This window comes from Mauremys reevesii, linkage group 18 (genome assembly GCF_016161935.1).
Source record: "Mauremys reevesii isolate NIE-2019 linkage group 18, ASM1616193v1, whole genome shotgun sequence".
Taxonomy (NCBI): domain Eukaryota; kingdom Metazoa; phylum Chordata; order Testudines; family Geoemydidae; genus Mauremys; species Mauremys reevesii.
In genome coordinates, this window is record NC_052640.1 from 22,329,427 (window position 1) to 22,351,573 (window position 22,147).

Consider the following 22,147-nt stretch of genomic DNA (forward strand, 5'->3'; position numbering starts at 1 on the left):
AGGTTTTCACCTTCCTCTGCCGTGTGGGGCACACATGGGTCACTTGCTGGAGGATTCTCTGCACCTTGAGGTCTTTAAACCACGATTTGAGGACTTCAATAGCTCAGACATAGGTTAGGGGTTTGTTACAGGAGTGGGTGGGTGAGATTCTGTGGCCTGCATTGTGCAGTAGGTCAAACTAGATGATCATAATGGTCCCTTCTGACCTTAAAGTCTATGAGTCTGAGTCTGAGAGAAGGTCCAGCGAATCTGTATGGATTGCTCACCTGGCTGTGAAGTCTCTGCAGCTCCTCCAGGCTCTGCCTCAGCTTCCCTCTTTCTCCCTCCATTAACTCCCTCAGGGCTCTTGAGTCCTCACTTGTTTGCCTGATCTGTTCTTCTAAGGCATCATCATCACTTCTCCGAGAACTCTGGCAGCAAGCAAGAAACATCTTGCTCAGCTTTCATGTATAAGTTACAGTTTGCATTAGTTTTGTACTGATTTGGGGACAGCTCTAGGAAAGTGGGAATGTCACTCTGCAAGATCTCTGCTGTTACAGTACACATTCACATACGTTTATACGGTGTCCAGAGGGCTCACAACGCAGCCAGTCACAAATACATCAACTAAGACGAACACGCACACACAGTCCCTAAGCCTGGGTAGAGAGAACACACACAGATTACTTACCTTAGCAGAAAGATATACAGACACACTCCCCACTCTGTAATCCTCTACCCTCATCTCTGAGTACAACCCAGCTCCGATATTTACCTCTTCATACACTTATTCCTAACCAGGTTTCCATGTTTAGCCTTTATATGTTATCTCCATTCTCCCTTGAACAAATACAACCTTGTATTCTTGCTCAACCTTTTATTATTCAATCCTAACTCCTACAGGCATTGAAACTGGTTGGGTCATGGTTCCCATTCATATCTGAGGTTCGCAGGTACACATAGCCTGCTGGCTTATTTCTGGATGTGCCACTCCAGAATGGAACTGCCTTCAGGTTGGCTGTTTCCTTGTGGAGAACACACAAGTCTTGAGGATGAAGCAAATGGAGGGCCAAGATGTGATTTTTTCAGTCTTTGTGAAAGGCTACACATTTCCCCACTACTTTACTCTGTCATGGAGGTTATCCCAGTTCTCCAAAGAGAGGATCTGCAGGTCTCCTCCAGCATGATTTCATTCAATCACCTATTAAGTTTCTGAGCTCTGCTGCTATCCTCAGTACTCCAAGGCAAACAGTAAATGCTATGCTGCTGCAGAAGATTCTCTCTCCCATGCATAGGGGCCACCTCTGGTGGCTTATCACAGGAGTGTTTGTGTCTATACTCTATAGGGACCCCAATCCTCATGACAACTCTTACCTTGCTTTTCACTCTCACTGATCTCTTTATATCATTGCAGTTTAAAACAGGGTTGGGAGACTTTAATCAGAAATGATGGTGAAAGACCCAACATACCATGAGAAAGTTTGCAATATTTTCAAGCTGGCTGAAACTAACACTAACTAGAACTCTTGCAAGAAACCCTGATCTCATGAGTTCTCCAGAGTGATTTCCAGACTGGAGAGATTTGGATGAGTATCTGAACAGAACCTTGATACCTTTTGAGGTCATAAGCTTAAATCCCTTGGGTTGGCATGTCTAAATACTGGCCTACTTGTGATATGTGAGATTGCTGGAAATGGGTTGTGCACCCTGATGTCCCATCTTCAAGGCCACAAATTCTGAAAGCCCATAGAATTAAAGATCTAAAATAACCCACCCATACCAGACTCTTCCTTGCCTAGCACCAACACTGACACCGAAAATCCTTCTCTGTGTCCAGCTACCTACCGGGGAGTCTGTGCCATCTAGAACACTTTGTATCAGCCTCTTCAGCTCATTGAGACCGGCACGTAGACTGCCAGCAGGGACGTCTTTGGCTGATGAGGTTTCTGAAGACTCATCCATGGAGGAGTCCGTGGAGACTGCAGAGTCTGCGCTGTCATTTCCTCTGAGATGAGAGCAGAGATATCTGACTTGGCAATAGGCCTCCCAGAGCTGCAGTCTCAGCTGGAACAAGACAGCATTATATTAGTCCATGGCTTCAGGGACCCATGAGATTCTATTGCCTGTAGACTTCCAGGATGTGACCATGCCCTGTTAGCTAGAAAAGTCCTTTGATGCACCCTATCCTAGATATAATATTAATGAAAAACAACAAGTACTTATCTAGTGCTTTTCATCTAGAGGTCTCAAAGTATCATTACCTGCATTGCATATATAGGGAACCTGACACAGAGAGGTTACTTGGTTTGCCTAATGATACATGGTGAGTCAGCATAGGAAATTGAGATAGAACCCAGATTTCCTGATTTACAGCCCAGTGCCATGTCCACTGGATCACACCGTCTCCTTGAATAGCCAGGACTTGTGCGGCCCTTGCTCTTTTCATCTGTGTGCACGCGCACATGGATTTTAAGTGTACTTTACAATATTGTCTCCTTAGACTAACCTCACACTTGGTAAGGCAACTCCCATCTTTTCATGTATTTATCCTAGCTCCTGTATTTTCCACTCCATGCATCTGATGAAGTGGGTTCTAGCCCACGAAAGCTTATGCCCAAATAAATTTGTTAGTCTCTAAGGTGCCACAAGGTCTCCTCGTTGTTTTTGCTGATACAGACTAACACAGCTACCACTCTGAAACCTTAACAATATGTGGTAGCAGTGCAGCCCTTTCTCTCTCTCCTAACTGGTGTGGTTTTGTACCCCTAGGTAAGTTCACACCAGCATGTGCACATGTATTAATGCAGTGCTATATTAGATCTAAAAAAAGTGTTGGATGACTACAGTGTGGTTTTTCAATAGGCTGTGACTGTGGATTTCTTAACTGATATCAATAGCAGCTTTGTGGAATGTGTGGTGTGATTCATTGCCATTTGCACTAGTCTGCCATGCTTTCCAGCTACTAGCCATGAACATGTTTACACATGTGCGTTCATATGGTGCACATTTACAAAAGTTCATACGCTTCCCCAGTGTGCAAGGATGATCATACCTGCTCTCTCTCTTGTTCCAGTTCTTCTGCCTCCATGCTCTGCTCAATCTCAGATAGCAGGGATGTGCTGGTTGTGTTGAAACTTTGTAGACTTCTCTCCTCGCTAAGCTCTTCTACCTTTCCCTGGAGCTGCCGACAGGACAGCCGCACCTCCTCGAGCTCCAGCTGACTTTGATGCAGCTTCCAAAGGAAATCAAAGGAAAAAAAAAACTAGTGAATATGACTGAGGAATAGACAAATCTCTCAGCTCATGAAGGACCTTTGTGGGAGCCCTGAAAAGAGGGTTTCCACGCATGTGGGAGGAACGGTCTTTGCTGGCTTGACTAATTTCTAAAGCTTAACAGTCTAAGACATTATTACCAAAACTTTACTCTCAGCTAAAACTAGACATGGGCTGGGATCTAAAATATGCTGAAGACTCAAAATCACTAGGTTAGTTACGGCTAAGATGTATTATGAAGAATTCCAGAAGGAGCTAAGGAAAAAATAGGTAATTAGACAACAGAGCAACAAGTGAATTAAAAAAAATCACACAACCATTTGTGTTTCAAAGAGATGTAGTTAAACCCTGGTCATTCAAACCCCGGTTAACCAAGATTCACATATCCATTGCATCTAAAATTCACAGAGAAACATTTCAGTAATTTGAAACTCCAGTTATCTGAATGTTTCAGATATCCCTCAAGGCATTTAAATCAGGGCATATCTGTAGTGAGAGGTACACAACTGAGAAAACAATTATTTACAAAAATATATGTGATATGCTTGTAAGTGATGTAAACGGAAAGTAACACAAATATATCAGGTCTCTTGTTACACTGCTGGTACAAAGTCAAAGCAGTAAACGCTAGTATTGGGTGCAAGCACTTTCTACACAAATAACAGGCAGACAGAAATTCAGTGGACACAAGTGCATGGGAGATAATGTACATTAAAGGGAACAGTTTAATCCATCTGTTTACACTGGCAGGTTCTGAATTAGTGATAGCCTCTAAGGAAAAAGATCTAGGCATCATTGTGGATGGCTTAGTGTACAGCGGTGTTCAAAAAAGCTAAGATGCTAGTCTGTACTAAGTAGGTGATAGAGAGAAGTATGAAAAAAATACTATGACACAACGATGGTAAATCCTCACCTTGAATACCACATTCTGCAATGGTTCCCTCATCTTAAGAAAGACAGCAAAGGTCCAGTGGAAGGCAACAAAATTAGTTGGAGGCATGCTGTGGTGGGGGCGGGGTCCAGATGTGGCAAGATGAAAAAAGACTGGGAGTATGTAGTTTGGAAAGGAGAAGAGTTCTGATAGATACTATTTTTATAAATACTGTATACTACAAAAAAAGCAGCTGGGAGTTCCTATTTAACTCTCTCCCATTACATGAGAACTAGAGGGCACTTGCTGAAATTAAAAAGTGGAAAAATGAATGAAGGAAATATTTTAATGCAATGTATAATTAGCCCATGAAACTTACTTGGGCAAATTGAGGCACATAGCTTAGTAAATTTCAAAATCTGATTAGACTTTTATCTATGAATAAATTACATTAATTAGAATGAAATTATAGAGGTTGGTGAAATGGACAGCTCAGGATGTTAGTAATGGCAGAAAGAGTCTTTCACGTCTAGGTCACCAGTTCAAATCCACACCAGGCTGGTAGCAGAGTACTAAGCAGCGCTCAGATTGTAATGACTTTCATCTGCATAAAATGAATTGGTGGGTCTCAGTTCAGCTCCCGGTGGACAGGTGTCCAAATCAAAAACCCACTATCACAGCTCACATTAACTGGCCCCCAAAATGGCAGTCTCACAGCAGAGAGGCCAAGGACCTCTCTGGAGTTCAGTGGAGCCTGAACTCCTGGGATGGAGTTCCTCCAAGCCTGGATTGAGGAACAGTGGTAGGGCAGAGTGAGAAACTTTGTTTCCAGGACTATTGACCCTGAGTTCAGGAAGAAATTCTTCCCCTCATCTACTACGGTAGAACAGGATTCTAGTTAGGTGCATTATAGGGGATTTTGCACCTCCTGCTGAAGGAGCAGCCAAGGTCAGACAGAAAATAGCAGGCTAGATGGACTATCAGTCTGTTTGTGTAGCAGTTCCTATATTATTATATTCCACAGACTGGCAGAGAAAATGGGGAGCTAATTGCCAAAGAATAAAATAGCCGGTATGGCCACAAACCTGCAGTGGGTAGGGTGAGTTGAGAAAAGAAACCATAAAATATCACTCACCACCCAGAAACAGGCCCTATAACACTGACATAGAAACTTGTTCAACATCATTCCAGGAGTAATATTTACTAAGGGGGGGATAGCTCAGTGGTTTGAGCATTGGCCTGCTAAATCCAGGCTTATGAGTTCAATCCTTGAGGGGGCAATTTGGGGATTTAGTTGGGGATTGGTCCTGCTTTGAGCAGGGGGTTGGACTAGATGATCTCCTGAGATTCCTTCCAACCCTGATATTCTATGAAAAGCAGCTGAGAACTCCATAGGTATGGTTTGTGAATCTTTTGAATAGTGACAGATCTGAGGCTGGCTACCATGCTCTGGACCTCTGCCCAAAATAACCATAAGAGGACCTTATTGGAGTTAGTCCCAGTAAGAAATCAGCAGAAATGCAACCAGGTTCCTCAACTTCCAGTGAAGTACCTGTTTTCCTTGATTAAATGTTCTCACTCCTTGTTCTAATAGTTCATTTTCTCTTCCTTCAGGCTCCTCTGTGAGAGTTCCCATTCTCTGCAGGCCATATCTAGGTGCTACCCACTCTGTTGTTCCTCTGTGATCATGAGAGTCATTTTATTCTTCCCTTTGGTCTCCTATCTCCAAATTCCCATTCTCTTAACTGTAGGTCCAATCCCAGATCCCCTCCTTTATCCCTTCTTAGCTTTCAGAGTTCCATTTTCTCTTTCATTTGAGCCTCTCTCTCCACCTCCTGTTCTCCTCACCTGCAGATCCTTATCATGGCTTTGTCTTTCCAGGACCAGCACTCGCTCCTGCAGTTCCTCCACTGTTCCCTGAAGCAGATCATTTTCTTCCATCATGGCACTAAGGCGACACTCCAGCTCCCGCTTCCTATCGGTAAGCATCTTAATCTGAAAGAGAAAGAGAGCTCGAGTTGGGCTCCAGGCTTTGGGAAAAAAAATTTCTTTCACAATGTGGTAAGAGAAAAGCAGCAGGAACCAGAGTACGTCTGTGTCTGCACCTGTATGAGAGAGACTGTGCCTCTTTATGCAACTCAGAGCTTAGAAAGAGGCTGAAAGAAAACACCTCCCACCAGAAAACTCTGTGGAGCAGAGTGGGAGTGCAGCTCCTGAGACGCTGGAATGTGCGTTGCCAGGCAAACATAGAGGGAGGGAAGGGGCAAAAACACTGTGTACCTTGGAATTTCCGAAGAGCTACAGTAAAGCATGACCCTGCCCTACCCACCCTCCTAAGGATTCACCCAGACCATAAAATCTGCAAGAATGTGAAAAGCTAGTTACTCTGCCCAGCTTTATTATGACTCTGTTCCTGGTGTGAGCAAATGTTGGAGTTCCCAGGAAGGGAACCCCCCTGCGTTTCTACAGGGCCACTTACTGGAATCCCCAGGAGAGGTAAGGGAGGGGTGTGTGTGTGTGAGAGAGAGAGAGAGAGAGAGAGAGAGAACAAGTGTTGCTATGCCCTTTGTGGGTGATAGAGAGGATAGCATTGTGATCATACACCTTGTTCTTTGCTGTATGCTTGGTTTGATGATTTCTCAACACAATATAATTTTATGCTTTAAAAAACAGCCTGATGGTTTTGTGCAACAATTACTGATATCTTCCCAACAATTACTTGTTTTAAAATAGATTCAAGCCTTTCAGTTGTCCAGTGCCGCAAGTGCAGGTGATGAGGGACAATGTGCCAAGTCCATTCACTTAGCAAGAAGCTGTATATAGGATGATTCAGCACTAATAAAGGACACTGTTTGTTTAACCAGGAAAGAGAATAAGTTTTCCCACCTAGCTATCTATCCAGGTTCTTCTACAGTACCTACCACCATGATACCTGAGTGCTGGCCGGGGGTATGTTTTGTACACTGTCCAACGCCATCAGCTGTTCTTCAGCTATGCTCACAGACCTTTGATGCTCCCAGTACTTCCTGGTCAGTTCCTACTCCATCTCAGATGGCATGGTCCAGCAACTCATGTTCCCTAGGCCTATCTGATACCCACTCTCCAGTAGTGTCCCAGGTCCTTTGAGGCCTCTCCGATAGCTTGGGAAATATGCACAAAGGTCTCTTCAAATCTCCTTTGCAGCTCCTTGATTAACCTGCTGGTTCTCTCCAGGTTGCCCTCCCACCTGTTCTGGATGCACTCCTAGCCCCCATTAACACATGCCCTAGATGCCTTAAACTGTCTCAGATATTGGTCTAGCCATTCTGTGGTTGCCTTCTAGACTCTCCTCTAATCCCTCCTGCCTTACTGTTCTCTAGGTCTTCTCCAGTACATCCATGTTAGTTGCTAACTGTCCTCCAGGCTATCTCTGATATTCTTCCATCTGGCTGCCTTCCAGGCCCAATGTTTACGGTTATGTATGTAGTGTACAGATGGTGCCTGGACATAGATTAACTAGACAATCAGCTGTCCTGGAGAAAGGAGGAATACTGTATTCGTCCAGGGGAGTCAAGTGTTTGGAAAGATGAAGGGATATTATGTCAATTTTGTATATCTGCATTTCTCTATTTATAGAACACCTCCTGTACGTATTAGGACATTATTCTTCTATGAGTAATGATTGCTGAGAAGTCTCTTCCCCTGCAAGCATGACTTCAATGTAATGGAGAGAAGGGATGCAACAGAGAGAAACACAGAACAAACAGACTGCATTTTACATTAGTACTTGTTATAAAACTCAGTAATGAACACCCTGTGAATAACTGTAAAACAAAACAAAACCCACAACTGTCCTGCAGGCCTTGGGCCAAGGCAAGTGGGTGAGGGGAAAAAATGGGCTGAAAGTGCAAGACAGGAAGGACCTTAACAGGTGGGGCATGCACAGTGATGGTAACAGACATGCATTCAAAACTCAATCAAAGCATCTGTACTTACTTCAAGGACCTGCTGCTCCACACCAAGGGGAAGAGGACAGGAAGGGAAGAGAAGCAGAAATTTAGGAAAAAACTCTACTAATCAGTTAAAAAGTAGTAGGATTGTACAATAGGGTTTTTTCCCCACTCCTCCAGGTCCTTCATACTCAAATCTCCCATCCTCTCCAGATCACAGAAGGAAAAGGAAACAAATAACATACTGGCCAAGATATCCAGAGCTAAAATAAGTATAAAGGACGGCCTCATGTTTCCACACACATCTCAAATGCAGGAGAGGATTTCTGCTTTCTTCTCAGCCATTCAGAACAGCTCCCCCCTCAGAAGTGGAGTGTGTGTTTGGATGTGGCCAACTGGAACATACCCACATTTTGTCTCTAAAAGCTCCCCATCGCTGTCTCCTCTGCTTTACATCTTCCTGACAGGATTATCCTTTAGACAGGGGCTAAAACAAACTGAAACAGGATGGGGCACTCTCACTGCACCAGTCAGGAAGGAGGAGCTGTGGTTTCCAGCTGACTGTATATACCCCTGCCTTTAGAACATTATCCATACTCGGAGTTGAATGGCAGGGAATGTCTTCCATTGAGCTCTGAGAGCCATGCTTCTTTCATGACAGTAGCTGTGCCTGTATGACAGTCACCACCTTAAAGAGGGTAAACTTAATGGCCTGTATGTGACTAACACACTTTTGTACATGCAGTGTTGTTGTAGCTGTGTCAGTCCCAGGATATTAGAGAGACAAGATGGGTGAGGTAATATCTTCTATTGGACCCACTTCTGTTGGTGAGTGAGACATGCTTTTGAGCTTACATGGAGCTCTTCTTCAGGTGACCTGAACATACCCACATTTTGGCTCCTCAGAGAGCCACCTCACTGTCTCCCCTGCTTTCCATCTTCCTGATAGCATTAAGTGACCTGAAGAAGAGCTCTGCGTCAGCTCAAAAGCATGTCTCTCTCACCCACAGAAGTTGGTCCAATAAAAGGTATTACTTCACCCACCCTGTCACACTTGGGTACAGTAACTCAGGCTATTCTCAAAACAGGGGACAATTCTGCTACTTATATACAGGAGTCCTGTTGGTGTGAACGAGGAGCATCAGTTAAGAAAGAAATACATGTGGCCAACTAAATTAATTAGCTCTTTCTGCCCTCTAGCTAGCATCCCTTTTTCTTGCTGGCACAAACTATCACCATTAGGAATTTGGTTTTGTTTACCCAGTTCAGAGGGGTTCATTACATAAGATTAAAATATTACCGAATACCTTGAGAGACGTATCAAACCTTAAACCACCATGATCAGAAGGCCACTCACCTCAGCCTGGAGACTTTCAAGCCGTACTATATGTTGACTGGTTGATGAGTTCTTTTCCCGGAAGTCCTCTCGAAGGGTATGGACCTGCATTGAGAGTTGTCTCTCCACCTCTGATGCCTGCAAATAGGAGGCCACACACAATTACCTTGAAATGAGAAACAGGGGCAGGGAAAAATCCGGAAAGTGATCAGCTTCTCCCACCCAGGGTGGATTTTATAAATATGAAGGGAAACCCCCTAAATTGATGTTATTTCCCAACAAAGTGTGGAATCACTAAAAATTCAGAAAAGGGAAGGCACACTGTGAGCTGGCTAACCCTCCAGACAAAGCTGCTGAAGACGCTTGAGTTGCATAGGGTTATAAATCAGTGCAGAAGTCATCCCACACAGCCTCCTAGAACCACTGCAATTTAGCAAGCATCTCAAGGATGGGGACAACCAAAGAACACAGCCCACAGCTTTCCTCCATTTCACTCTGCACTACTCCTACTGCATTCAGAGGCTTGTGCTGAGCCTCAGCATTAGTAGACCAAATTTACCTCATTTGCATCTATTTATATTTGGCACGAGGAGAGGAATAGCTTGACAGTGAGGGTAGCTGGAAGTTGACCTCTCTGGGTCAATCATGTCGTTTCATTATAAGATTTAAAGTGATCTCCGGCACCCCACTCTAAGCCCCGGGCCATCTCTCTACTGGTATGGTTCTAATAATCTTTGCCTTAGGTCTGTGGCCTGGTAAAGGGGGAGATGCTCCAGGTGCATCTCTGAGTGGGGTTTGTTATGCTCTTCCCTTTGGTTTTGTCAGCAAAGATGGCTCCCAGGTTGGTATGATGAGGGTTGAGAATAGTTCCAGAACATTCGACCAGCCATTCCTCAGAGACTACTGCAGAGCTTCAGCTGTAGTAATAGCCACAGAACAGTCCTACTGCCACTCAGAAATTCAGAACGATTCCTGCACTTGCATAGCCTATAAAATCATAGACGAGGAAATAGAGCAAAGCCACTTTTTCCAGGTTGGAAAAAAATGGTGGTAAATCGGAAAAAGATAGTTTAATTGGTTCTCTCAGGATTTCCTGCCTCCCTGTATGTCAAACCTAATTCAAAGAAGCCACTCTCTGACCCCTATTAGAACCATAGCACCCAAAGCTCACGCCTATATCTGTCAATAAAAAAGGCTCTGTTGCGGGCTACTAACTGATTTTTAGCTTCCATCCTGTGCCAATATATTGTGTTTCTCCACCCACCCCATCCCAGAACAATTTCCACCGGGACTCATGCATCCGATGAAGTGGGTTTTAGCCCACGAAAACTTATGCCCAAATAAATTTGTTAGTCTCTAAGGTGCCACAAGTACTCCTCATTCTTTTTGCTGATAGAGACTACACGGCTACCACTCTGAAAACTGTCACCAGGCCTTTGTGATTCTTTTCGCTTTGTGGTAAGCTTGGAAGTGGAAAAGAAAAGCATATCCAATTTGACTATCTGCTCAGTGGTAAATTATGTCCTCTACCACTATTCCTTTGACAATATAAAAGGTAAGGCAGAGTAGGCTATTTATCTGCTGAGGCCTTAAGCTGGCTGATATGCTTGATTGGGCTGAATCATCAGTGCAACACAATCCAACACGTACACAACGAAAACACAGACTGATAAATGCCACGTTGGGGTTTTTTAGGGATTAATATGATTACTATATTAGCATAGCTTACAAGATTGAAACATAGTTTTAAATCACCTGCTGAGAATTTTTTTTTTTACTACTTTGTGATAAGGGAGAACAGAAACCCACTGTTGTCATGGGGCATGTCTACACTAGTAAAAACAGGTGTATTTGTACAATGTGATAGCTAACACAAAAAATCTTAATGTAGACATGGCAAGTTGTAGTTTTAGCTCAATTCACGTGGCTGAGGTCATCTCGTGGAGGTGAGTAAAATAATACCTTCCTTAGCCATATAAAGTGTGGGAAACATAGTCACCCACCAATAGCCTAGTGGAGATAAAAAGGAAGTGACCACATCACATGTTTCTTTATTTCTCTCCTCAACAGCATGGAGAGAAATGGTTCCAATCCAGAGTCACCCTTAGCTAATCAAATAATTTATTTTTACATTCTCAAATTTTCCAGCATTCACAGAGCCAAGAAGGTCACTTCTCAGCTGGTCGCTGTGTATGGAGATCTGTTTGTCACTGTTGAATTTTTGTGCCAGCTTGGTTCTGAAGGTTATTAATCCTGCTGCAAAATTCACTCCTCCAGATATGGATTGAAAAGGACTGAATTTTCCTCCTTCATTTAAATTATTTTATAGAAAAAATCTCAATAGAATCAAATGCTCTAAAGGTTACAGAACAACACAAGTTTCAGTTAATAAATATTTAGGTTTTCTGATTCTACTTATTGTTTATTTTGATTTATAAAGTCCCAAAATTGCTCAGCTCATGTTCTGCCTAACGTTTAGCAGTATCTGATTTTAATATGTCCATTTACCTTTAGTGTTCTCAAAGATCTTGTCTTTGCTCTACCTTTTTCTTCAGAGGTGGATTAAGGTTTCCTGGGGCCCTGGGCCAGAGTAAGTGGGGGCCCTCTCCCACCCCTTCCGCCTGCAGCCTCACACCTGTTCCACTCCTTCCGCCTGCAGTCCTGCCCACAGCCCCACCCCTTTCTGTCCCTTCACTTGGGGCAGGGCCCACCCCTGTTCCACCCAGGGTCCCCCGCCCACTGCAGACCTTTTGCTCCTTTCTGCCCACCCTGCCACTGTGGCCCCAAGACCGGAGACGCTCTGTCCCCGTGCCATGGCCCCGGGATGCGCAGTGGGGAGTGAGAGCTCCCCCAGTCCCAGGGCTGCAGCAGGGGTCCAGGTGCTGGAGTTTTTCCCTAAAAATAAGTCCTATATAGAAAGCTAACAAGACTGTAAGAAGCCAGCATCTCTACCTAATGTACTTTTATAAGGGAGACAATATAAATTTCATTAAGACTATTCAAGACAAATGTTAGTTTACTAAATCATATATAAAAGGAGAGACAGCTCTTAATTAATGGCAAAATCAAAAAAATTAGGAAAGTGACTGAGTTACTCTTTTACTAATTTGCCAATAGCTGAGCTCAAGAGTTCTCCTTTCCCCTGTCACTGCTCCTGGATCATTAACACTTACAGTGCAGCAGTTTCATGCACTGCCTCCATGGCTTTAAGGTACCTGCAATATCTACAATTTTTAAAGGGGACAGCGGAGGAACCATAAATGTGGGTCTTGAAAGGTAAGTAGAAAAGGAAATTATTAAATATTTTGTTTTAAAATATATTTCCCAATAATAATGAAGTTTTTATATATATCCAGTTATTGATTTGGGAGCTTAGATTTTTACCAATGCTTTCAATTCATGTCAAGTTTTATTCAGGTCCACTCTGAACAGTGACTCTAAGAGCAATATCATGGAGTTCCTTGTTTATAGCCTCTCAATAACTCTTGTGCTCATTTTATAAGTGAAATTAAGCCTTTCCTAACAGCCAGCCACTGCAACTCAAACTGTTAACAATTGTGTTGACTAGTCAGCAGTTATGACTTTGAACACACAAAGAGAAATCTTTCCAAGCTTTCTCTGTAGCACCTGTCATTGTAGTTTCTAAGTGCTATGTAGCTAATTTAGAGTGTGAAGTGTTTCTTATCGTGGCCTTGCATGGATTCTGTCCTTTGCCTCTCCAAGGGTATGTCTACACTACCTGCCGGATCGGCGGGCAGTGATCGATCCAGCAGGGATCAATTTATCGCATGTACTCTAGACGCGATAAATTGACCCCTGAGCACTCTCCCGTCAACTCCTGTACTCCAGCTCAGCAAGCGGTGCAGCCGGAGTCGACGGGAGAGCATCAGCCGTTGACTTACTGCAGTGAAGACACCGTGGCAAGTAGATTTAAGTACATCGACTTCAGCTATGTTATTCACGTAGCTGAAGTTGCATCACATAGATTGATTTCCCGCCCCCACCCCCACCAGTGTAGACCAGGGCCAAGATTACAGAATTCAGGGGCCAGATCAGATTTTCCTTCCCCCCTTCCCATAGTACGAAAGTGCCATTTCTACTTAAAGAAGAAGGTGGGTGAGGTAGTATCTTTTATTGGGCCAACATCTGTTGGTGAGCGAGACAAGATTTTGAGCTTACACAGAGCTCATAATTATCTCTCGGACTAACAGAAGTTGGTCCAATAAAAGATACTACCTCACTTACCTTGGCTCTCTAATATCTTGGGGCCAACATGGCTACACCACCATTTCTACATAGTCACTTTTCAGTGCAGAACCACCCTGAGTAAAAGGTTAATCTCTATTACACAGTTCAATGTAAATTATACAGTATCTTGTGCTAGATATTGTGGCTGTCTGTTAAAAAATTACACTGGAAAAATGAGAACTTCTGTCTGTATCACATGATGGAAGCAAAAAAATTCCCAACACTATTTGAAAACTCTTCTATGGTAAAGGCTTTAAGAAGGGATTTTTTCACACAGTTGAAGGGCTGTTAGCATTGCACAGCAGGTTTAATATCCTAGGATATTTTTAGAACATTGGCATTTTCAGTGTCCGTGAAAGTGTATTGTATGTCTTTCTATCCACAGTTGGGTTGTTGCACTGTTGCAGGTATATTTCATACAGGCAGGGCCGGTGCAACCATTTAGGTGACCTAGGCAGTCGCCTAGAGCGCTAGGATTTGGGGGGCGGCATTTTCTTTGGCAGCGACCATGGCGGCCGGATCTTCGGCTGCGTCGGTCACCGCCGCCATTTAGGTGAAGGGAGCTGGGGCAGAGGAGCGCGGGGAGGGCTGCCTGCAGCAAGTGTGGGGGGGGCGGCATGCAGGGGAACTCCCTGCCCCAGCTCACCCCTGCCCCGCCTCCTCCCTGAGCACACTGTGGCTGCTTCACTTCTCCCGCCTTCCAGGATTGCGGCGCCTAAGCTGATTGGTGCCGCAAGCCTGGGAGGCGGGAGAAGTGAAGCAGTGACGGCGTGCTCAGGGAGGAGGCGGAGCAGGAGTGAGCTGCTTCACTTCTCCTGCCTCCCAGGCTTGCAGCGCCAATCAGCTTAGGTGCCGCAAGCCTGGGAGGCGGAAGAAGTGAAGCAGCGACGGCATGCTCGGGGTGGAGGTGAAGCATGGGTGAGCTGGGGTGGGGGGGGATGCCTCAGGGCGGAGGGTGGGGAGCTGCAGCAGGGGGGGCGCCTCAGGGCGGAGGTGGGGAGCTGCCGCGGGGGGCACCTCAGGGCAGGGGCTTGGGGACGGGGGAGGGCGCAAGGTGGAAGTTTCGCCTAGGGCACGAAACATCCTTGCACCGGCCCTGCATACAGGAGCAATGGGTGAATATGTCCTATCTGCTTAGCTAATGTGTGGAAGTATTTCATTTCCCAAAAGAGGTTTCTTTCTACTCAGTATCAGCTCCCTTAATGTCTGCAAGCAACACCTGCAAATATGGAGCATCACCCACTCACCTACAGCTGCTCTTTCATCACCTGCAATTTGAGTTGAGCTGACAGGTTCAGGACGCCTCTAGCCTGGCAGGGAGTCTTAAATCTTGAAGTTCTGTCTTCTGGTCTATGAGGTATGATCAGAAGCCAAGTACTTAACCTAGACAGACCTAAGGGAAGCCCAATTGACGGAAGTTCCAGGAAGAATAGCTGTGGATCCTGTGCTTGGAGACAGAGGCACTTGGTAAGTGGTGTGTTTAGTCAATCTGTTGTTTGTTTTGTTTTCCAAGAGGGTCATGTGACTGGGCTGTGGGCTCTGAATAAGCCACATAAGACAGGTTTGTTTGTTTATGTCTTTGTGAGAACCATGTGGCTGTGACCCTGGGGTCTTTGATCAGCTCCAGTGTTTGAAGTATGAGTGAGTAATTCCTCCCTGTTATTTAGGGGGTGGGTTTAAGCAGTGAGGTTTAGTATACAAGTCAGTTGCCTGGCAAACAGGAGCAGCAAATGGGAGTTTCAGCAGGAGTTTAGACAGGGAATACGCTAGGCTTTCATTCTATATGCAGTTCTGTGCTCAGTAGTGTGATGGAACAGTGGTGACCTGCAACAGATATACCACGTTTTCTTTCCTGCCTGAAACCAGAATGAACTTCCTCTGTATGAAGTGTGAAATTATGACTGGGCTGGAAGAAAAAGAACAGACACTGGATCATCAAAGAGGGTGAGGAGATTTTGGATAATCTGATTTGGGAAATATCACCACACCAGATTCAAGAAAGAAAGCAGCTGGCCACCAAGTAGCCAGAGTGTGTGAAAACCAGAAAGGAGGCTGGGCAGTTTGTAACCATCAGAGACAAGAGGATGAGGCAGCATTCTGTATGTCTGGAGGCAGATGAGGATGGGCAGGCTGTGACTATGAGAAACAAGGACCAGGAGAACTTCCTTATAGCGAGAAGTATTTAATCATTTTGTTCTTAGCATGAAAATTGCAGAAAATATCTCTGAAGATCCAGTTGGTTGAGTGGAATGCAGAGATGTATGGGACACACCTGTGGATGGCTACTGAGCCTAACTCACAAGACAATCAAGCAAGTCTGCAAAGAGATCTCCAACTATCAAAGGGGATTCTATACTAAAGAGATTGAAAGAAAGTTCTGTAACGGACAGGTGGACATCAGATGATGTGCTCTGTTCCTGGAGGCAACATGTGAGATCTCACAGATTTGATAGGCTTCTGAAGTCAGCGGGCAATGATCCACTGGTGGTGATGCACATCTGCACTAATGACATTGTTTCATGGGATACTTCACAGATCACAGGGGATGTCAGGAACTCTATAGGGTGCTAAAGGAGAAGAATGTCCTTGTGATCTTTTTGGAGATCCTTCCTGTCCAATGAACAAAGGAAGATAGAAGGCGGAAGATTCTGGAAATGAACCACTGGCTAGGTAAGTAGTGTTAGGGTTGAGAGTTTTCATTTTGAGGAACGTAGGTCCAGCTTCTATGAGCAGAGGGGGCTGTACAGTTTGGATGGCCTCCACCTCAGTAGAATGGGAACCAATCTTCTAGGGAACAGACTGGCTAGACTAGTCATGAGGGCTTTAATCTAACAACAAAAAAGGAAAGGTGAAAATTGGAAACAAATGAGCATTCATTTAGCACAAAATCAAGATGCTGAAAACAAAATTAATCAGGCATCAAGGGTCATGAGGAGAAGAAATTCTTTAATTGCCTATATGTCAATGCTGGGAGCCCAAGTAAGAGGAATTAGCATTGCTCATTTATGAGAATAAATTTGACCTAGTTGGTATTACTGAAACCTGGTGGGAAAATTCACATGATTGGAATGTTAAAATGTACAGTTATAGGGAAGGGATGAATGGGCAAAAGATAGGGGAGTGGCATTCTCTATAAAAATGGCATTAATGGTTTTTGAGTCATGGACAACTCGAAAGCAAATCATTTTGAATGTTTATGGATCAATATTCTAACAGATGCATAAGATAAAGCACTAGTTGGTGTCTGTTATAGGTCACCAAATCGCTCAAGAGACTATGATAACCAGCTTTTAAAGCACCTGGATACAATGTGTGTGTGTGAGGGGAAAGCTGCCTTATCATGGGAGATTTCAATCTGAGTGATGTATGCTGGAGACCTCATGCTGCCAGTTCTAAAATGTCCTTGGAATTTCTAAAAACCTAGATGACAATTTCCTAACTGAAAAAGTGCTGCATCCAATGTAGGGTAATTCTTTATTAAAACTCATCCTGACAGATAAAGAGGAATTGATCACAGAACTAATAATTAGTGGATGCTTATGTACAAGTGATCATGACTTTATTCTGTTTGGAGATAACAAATGTAATCAAGTCAAAAACAGTAATATAGTTAAATGTGATGATTTAAAGGGGCCAATTTCACAAAGCTGAAAACAATTATTTGCCAAATCAGGTGGAAGAAGGAATTTAAACTGAAAATTGAGAATGATAATTAGGATCTGTTTAAGAACACTTTATTAGATGCTCAAAAAGACACAATCAAGAAAGATTATACTGATTAAAAATCCAACCTAGCTTAGAGGGTAGTGAAAGCAGCTATAAAAAAAAACAAATGGAAAAAAGAGAAGTTGATAGCAATGAATATAAACTGGATGCTATGAAATATAGAAAATTGATAGGGGAAGCAGAAGGACACAAGGTGAACTCTACGGCCAATGGAGACAAGGACAATAAGACGGAGTTAAGTATATTACCAAGAAAAGGAATCCTAATAATGTTGTTGGTCCATTACTAGATGGAAATGGTAGGACTATCAACAATAATGCAGAAAAGGCAGAAGAGATCAATGAATACTTCTGTTCTATATTTGGGAAAAGGTTGGATAAAGCAGTGCTATCCAGTGATGATAAAACACTTGCCATTCTAACAGTAATTCAGGAGGATGTTGAACAGCAGCTACTAAAGTTAGACATTTTAAAATCAGTAGGTCTGGATAACTTGCATCCAAGAGTTTTGAAAGAGCTGGTTGAGGAGCTCTCTGGACCATTAATATAGATTTTCAATATGTCTTGAAACACTGGAAAAGTTACAGGGTACTTGAAGGAAGCTAATATTGGGACAATATTTAAAAAAGAATAAATGGGATGACCTGAGAAATTATAGGCCTGTCAGCCTGACATAGATCCTGGGCAAAATAATGGAATGGCTGATACAGGACTCTATAAATAAATAATTAAAGGAGAGTAATACAATTAATGTCTAATGAGTTTATGGAAAATAGATCTTGTCAAACTCGATACCTTTTTTCATGAGATTACAAGTTTGGTTGATAAAGGTAATAGTGTTGATGTAATATTCTTAGACTTCTGGAAGGTAGTTGTGTACCAGATGACATTTTGATTAAGAAGCTAGAGAAATACAAAATCAAGGTGGCACACATTAAATGGATTAAAAGCTGGCTAAATGATAGGTCTCAAAATGTAATAATCCATCTGGTTGGAGTGTTTCTAGTGGGGTCCCACAAAGGTTAGTTCTTGGCCCTAGTATTCATTCATATAGGTTTAAAAACAACAAATGCAACTACAACAAAATACAACACATCAATACTTGCTAGTGTGCTCTTGTGTATGACCTTTTTAATAGTACTGATGGATTATTCCTGTGCCACTAAACACTACAATATTGGAGAATGGATGGGTTAGGAAATCAGTAATAAGGGGGAGGCTAGAGGAATTAAAAACAAAAAGTTTTGGATCTTCCCAGGCCTTTCACCTTTTCTTTGGACACTACAAAGCATCCAGGCTTTTCTTTGTAAAGGTGAGAGACATGCAAGGACTAGTTTGCAAGGCAAATCTCTGCATTTTTAAACTGAACTCTCAGAAACCAGATGCAAAGCAGCAGCCTTCATCTTGTGCATTGAACACTGCTATTCGGATAATTTCCTGGGTAGGTCCAAATTTATTACCATAGGTTAATTTGTCTTCCAGGATTGCGAACTTTACACAGGCACAAAAGTGGAGTATAAACTGACACAAGAAGATTTGATAAAAACTACAGGTAATAACCAACTATTGTCTCCGTATGGAATGTTTTCTGATTCGTTAAATGAAAACGTCTTAACAAATGACTATGCACATCACAGGGCGTAGGGTGAAATAGGGTGACCAGGTGTCCAGTTTTCAACCAGAACACCTCGTCAAAAAGGGACCCTGGCAGTTCCGGTCAGCACCGCCAACCGGGCCGTTAAAAGTCCGGTCGGTGGTGCTGCCCAGCTAATGCAGGCTAGTCCCTACCTGTTCTGACACTGTGCTGTGCCCCGGAAGCAGCCAGCAGGTCCGGCTCCTAGGCAGGGGGCCACGGGGCTCTGCACGCTGCCCCCACCCTGATCACTTGTTATGCACTGCCAGCCAATGGGAGCTGGGCAGGAGGGTGGTGCCTGTGGAGGAGAGCAGTGTGCAGATCCGCCTAGGAGCCGGACCTGCTGGCTGCTTCTGGGGCACGGTGCAGTCTGTGGTGACCGGGAGCCACTGCAGGTAAGCCCGCGCCCCAATCCCCTGCCCCAGCCCTGAGGCCCCCCCCCCATCCCAGAGTCCCCTTCTTCACCCCTAACCTTCCTCCCCAGTCCCACCCCAGAGCCCTCACCTCCCACACCCCAACCCCCTGCCCCAGCCCAGAGTCCCCTCCCACACCCTGAACCCCTCATCCCCAGCCTCACCCCAGAGCCAGCACTGCCAGCCCAGAGCCCTCACCCCTTCCCACACCCCAACCCCATGCCTGAACACGCAGCACTCTCCTGCACTCCAAATCTTTCAGCCCCACCCACCAGCCTGGAGCCCCCTCCTGCACCCTGAACCCCTTAACCTTGGCCCCACCCCAAAGCCCATACCCCATCCCAGAGCCCATACCCCGTCCTGCACCCCAGCCTTGAGCCCACTCAAACCCAGAGTCCCTTCCTGCACCCCAGAGCCTGCACCCCCAGCCCAAAGCTCTCAGCCCTCCCCAGCACCCCACCCCCCTGCCTCAGCCTGCAGCCCCCTCCCACATTCCAAATCCCTCGGCCCTGCCCCCCAGCCTGGAGCCCCCTCCTGCCCTCCAAGCCCCTCATCCCCAGACCCACCCCAGACTCCTCACTCTCTCCCACACCCCAACTCCCTGCCCCAGCCTAGAGCCCCCTCCCACACCCTGAACCCCTAATTTCTGTCCCCACCACAGAGCCCACACCCCCAGTTAGCGCCCTCACCCCCACCCACACTGCAACCCCCTGCCCCAGCCCAGTGAAAGTGAGTGAGGGTGGGGGAGAGCGAGCCCCTGAGGAGGGGGGAATGTAGTGAGTGGGGGGCGGGGCCTGGGGGTAAGGGGTGGGGCCTCAGGGAAGGAGCTGGGCTAGGGTGTTTGGTTTTGTGCTATCAGAAAGTTGGCAACCCTGGTCTGAAGTCCAGCCTCCCTGTTGTACTGAGCTTTAAATGGAAAAGGAAATAAGTCATGCATTCAGCTTAGCTTAAGAGGAAAAAACTATGCATTAGAGAGGGCCCAACTCCTTCTCCTATTAAAATCAATACTCCCATTTTGGACCTACAATAGGTTGACATTAAAAGTCCACAGAGAGGACAAAAATATGATAAGAAACAAAGCATTATAGTGCTTGGAGGACATCCAAAACTAATTAGTGCACAGTATTGCACGTTTTGCTCTTGTTCTGCATGCATATGTTCCACTCATGGAAGAAATGCAGAAAACGGGATACAGTTCTGGGTGTGAATCACAGAGTTGAATTTTGCTCTCAGACTCTAGGTGCTCCCAATCTACTAAAATGAAAATCAAACATAGGGCTCAATGGCAGCAAACTTATTCCTGGTTATTAGAAAGGAATAAGACCCTACTCCTGTTATACTTTAACTATATTAAAGATTATTTTAATTGTCTTTACAGCATTGTCAATCTTCATATGTGACCTTGCGCAAGTCATTTAATTTCTCCATGCCTCATAACTCTGTCTGTAAAATGGGAATGGATACCACCAACCTCACAGGAGGGTTGAGAGGCTGAATTAATTAAAGGTCAGGTCTAGTTTCACTGAAATCAATGGGAGCTGATTTCAATGGGACCAGCATTTGGCACCAATTGTTTGTAAAGAGCTTTGGGATCCTTAGCTAGAAAGTGTATTATATCTTACTGCAAAGATGTCAAAGATAGATCCCAAATGTCCTCAGTTTTATCATCTGGCCTTGACTTTAAATGAAATACCTGAATGATACACGCCAAGTCAGTAGAGGTCAAGGTCATTGTTAAGAGATCAGTGTGCAGTGTTTTATACTGTGGAAAAGTGAGCCTTTGTCTAACAAGGAAGGCAAATCTGTACCTTTCCAAGGAATGAGAATTCTGGGAAAGGAGACTATCATAAACCTAATCTTTCAAACTCCAGGATAAGTGGAATTTTAACATTTAAAGCGTCTACAAATAACTGCTGTTTCCCCAAATAGGGGCATGCTTGGAGTTCTTAATATGGACTGTGGCAAAAATCAGCCTATATGTGGCCTCTCTAATAAGAAAAGCCAAAGAGGAGTTTGAAGAACGGCTAGCCAAAAACTCCAAAGGTAATAACAAACTGTTTTTTAAGTACATCAGAAGCAGGAAGCCTGCTAAACAACCAGTGGGGCCCCTTGACGATTGAAATACAAAAGGAGCGCTTAAAGACGATAGTCATTGTGGAGAAACTAAATGGATTCTTTGCTTCAGTCTTCACGGCTGAGGATGTTAGGGAGATTCCCAAACCTGAGCTGGCTTTTGTAGGTGACAAATCTGAGGAACTGTCACAGATTGAAGTGTCACTAGAGGAGGTTTTGGAATTAATTGATAAACTCAACATTAACAAGTGACCGGGACCCGATGGCATTCACCCAAGAGTTCTGAAAGAACTCAAATGTGAAGTTGCGGAACTATTAAGTAAGGTTTGTAACCTGTCCTTTAAATCGGCTTCGGTACCCAATGACTGGAAGTTAGCTAATATAACGCCAATATTTAAAAAGGACTGTGGGTCTTTTATTGCTGTGTTGATGTACCCTTGTGACTAGCTGGGGACATAGGACCTTCCAAATATCTTCAAGAGTGTTTATTTTTAAATGAGGAATAGTTATCAGTGTGGGCACAAACATGAAATACTTCTTCAGAAAGAGAGAGGCTCCAAGCGCCTAGCTGGCAATTGGAACCCACGGGAATCCAGCCTCTATTCTCAAAGTCAGTACTGAAGGAAGTATCTTAGGCTGAAGTCTAGCTGAGAGACTGGCCATCCAGG

At 44.4% G+C, this 22,147-nt stretch overlaps 1 protein-coding gene across 4 annotated transcripts in view; it reads right to left on the bottom strand.

Moving 5' to 3' along the window:
- Positions 1-22,147, bottom strand: part of BICDL1 (BICD family like cargo adaptor 1) — a 71,243-nt gene that overhangs the window by 14,263 nt on the left and 34,833 nt on the right. For 3 of the 4 annotated variants that reach the window (XR_005589721.1, XM_039505793.1, XM_039505795.1), the window contains exons 3-8: positions 9,409-9,525; positions 8,098-8,109; positions 5,971-6,117; positions 3,032-3,211; positions 1,825-2,043; positions 267-410 (exon numbers count right to left, since the gene is read on the bottom strand). Coding sequence is in view for 3 of the 4 variants with exons in the window: in XM_039505793.1 (XP_039361727.1) it covers positions 267-410; positions 1,825-2,043; positions 3,032-3,211; positions 5,971-6,117; positions 8,098-8,109; positions 9,409-9,525 (819 nt within the window). In the remaining variant the exon portion in view is untranslated. The remainder of the gene's footprint in view (positions 1-266; positions 411-1,824; positions 2,044-3,031; positions 3,212-5,970; positions 6,118-8,097; positions 8,110-9,408; positions 9,526-22,147) is intronic. The other variant, XM_039505794.1, reaches the window with a different exon arrangement.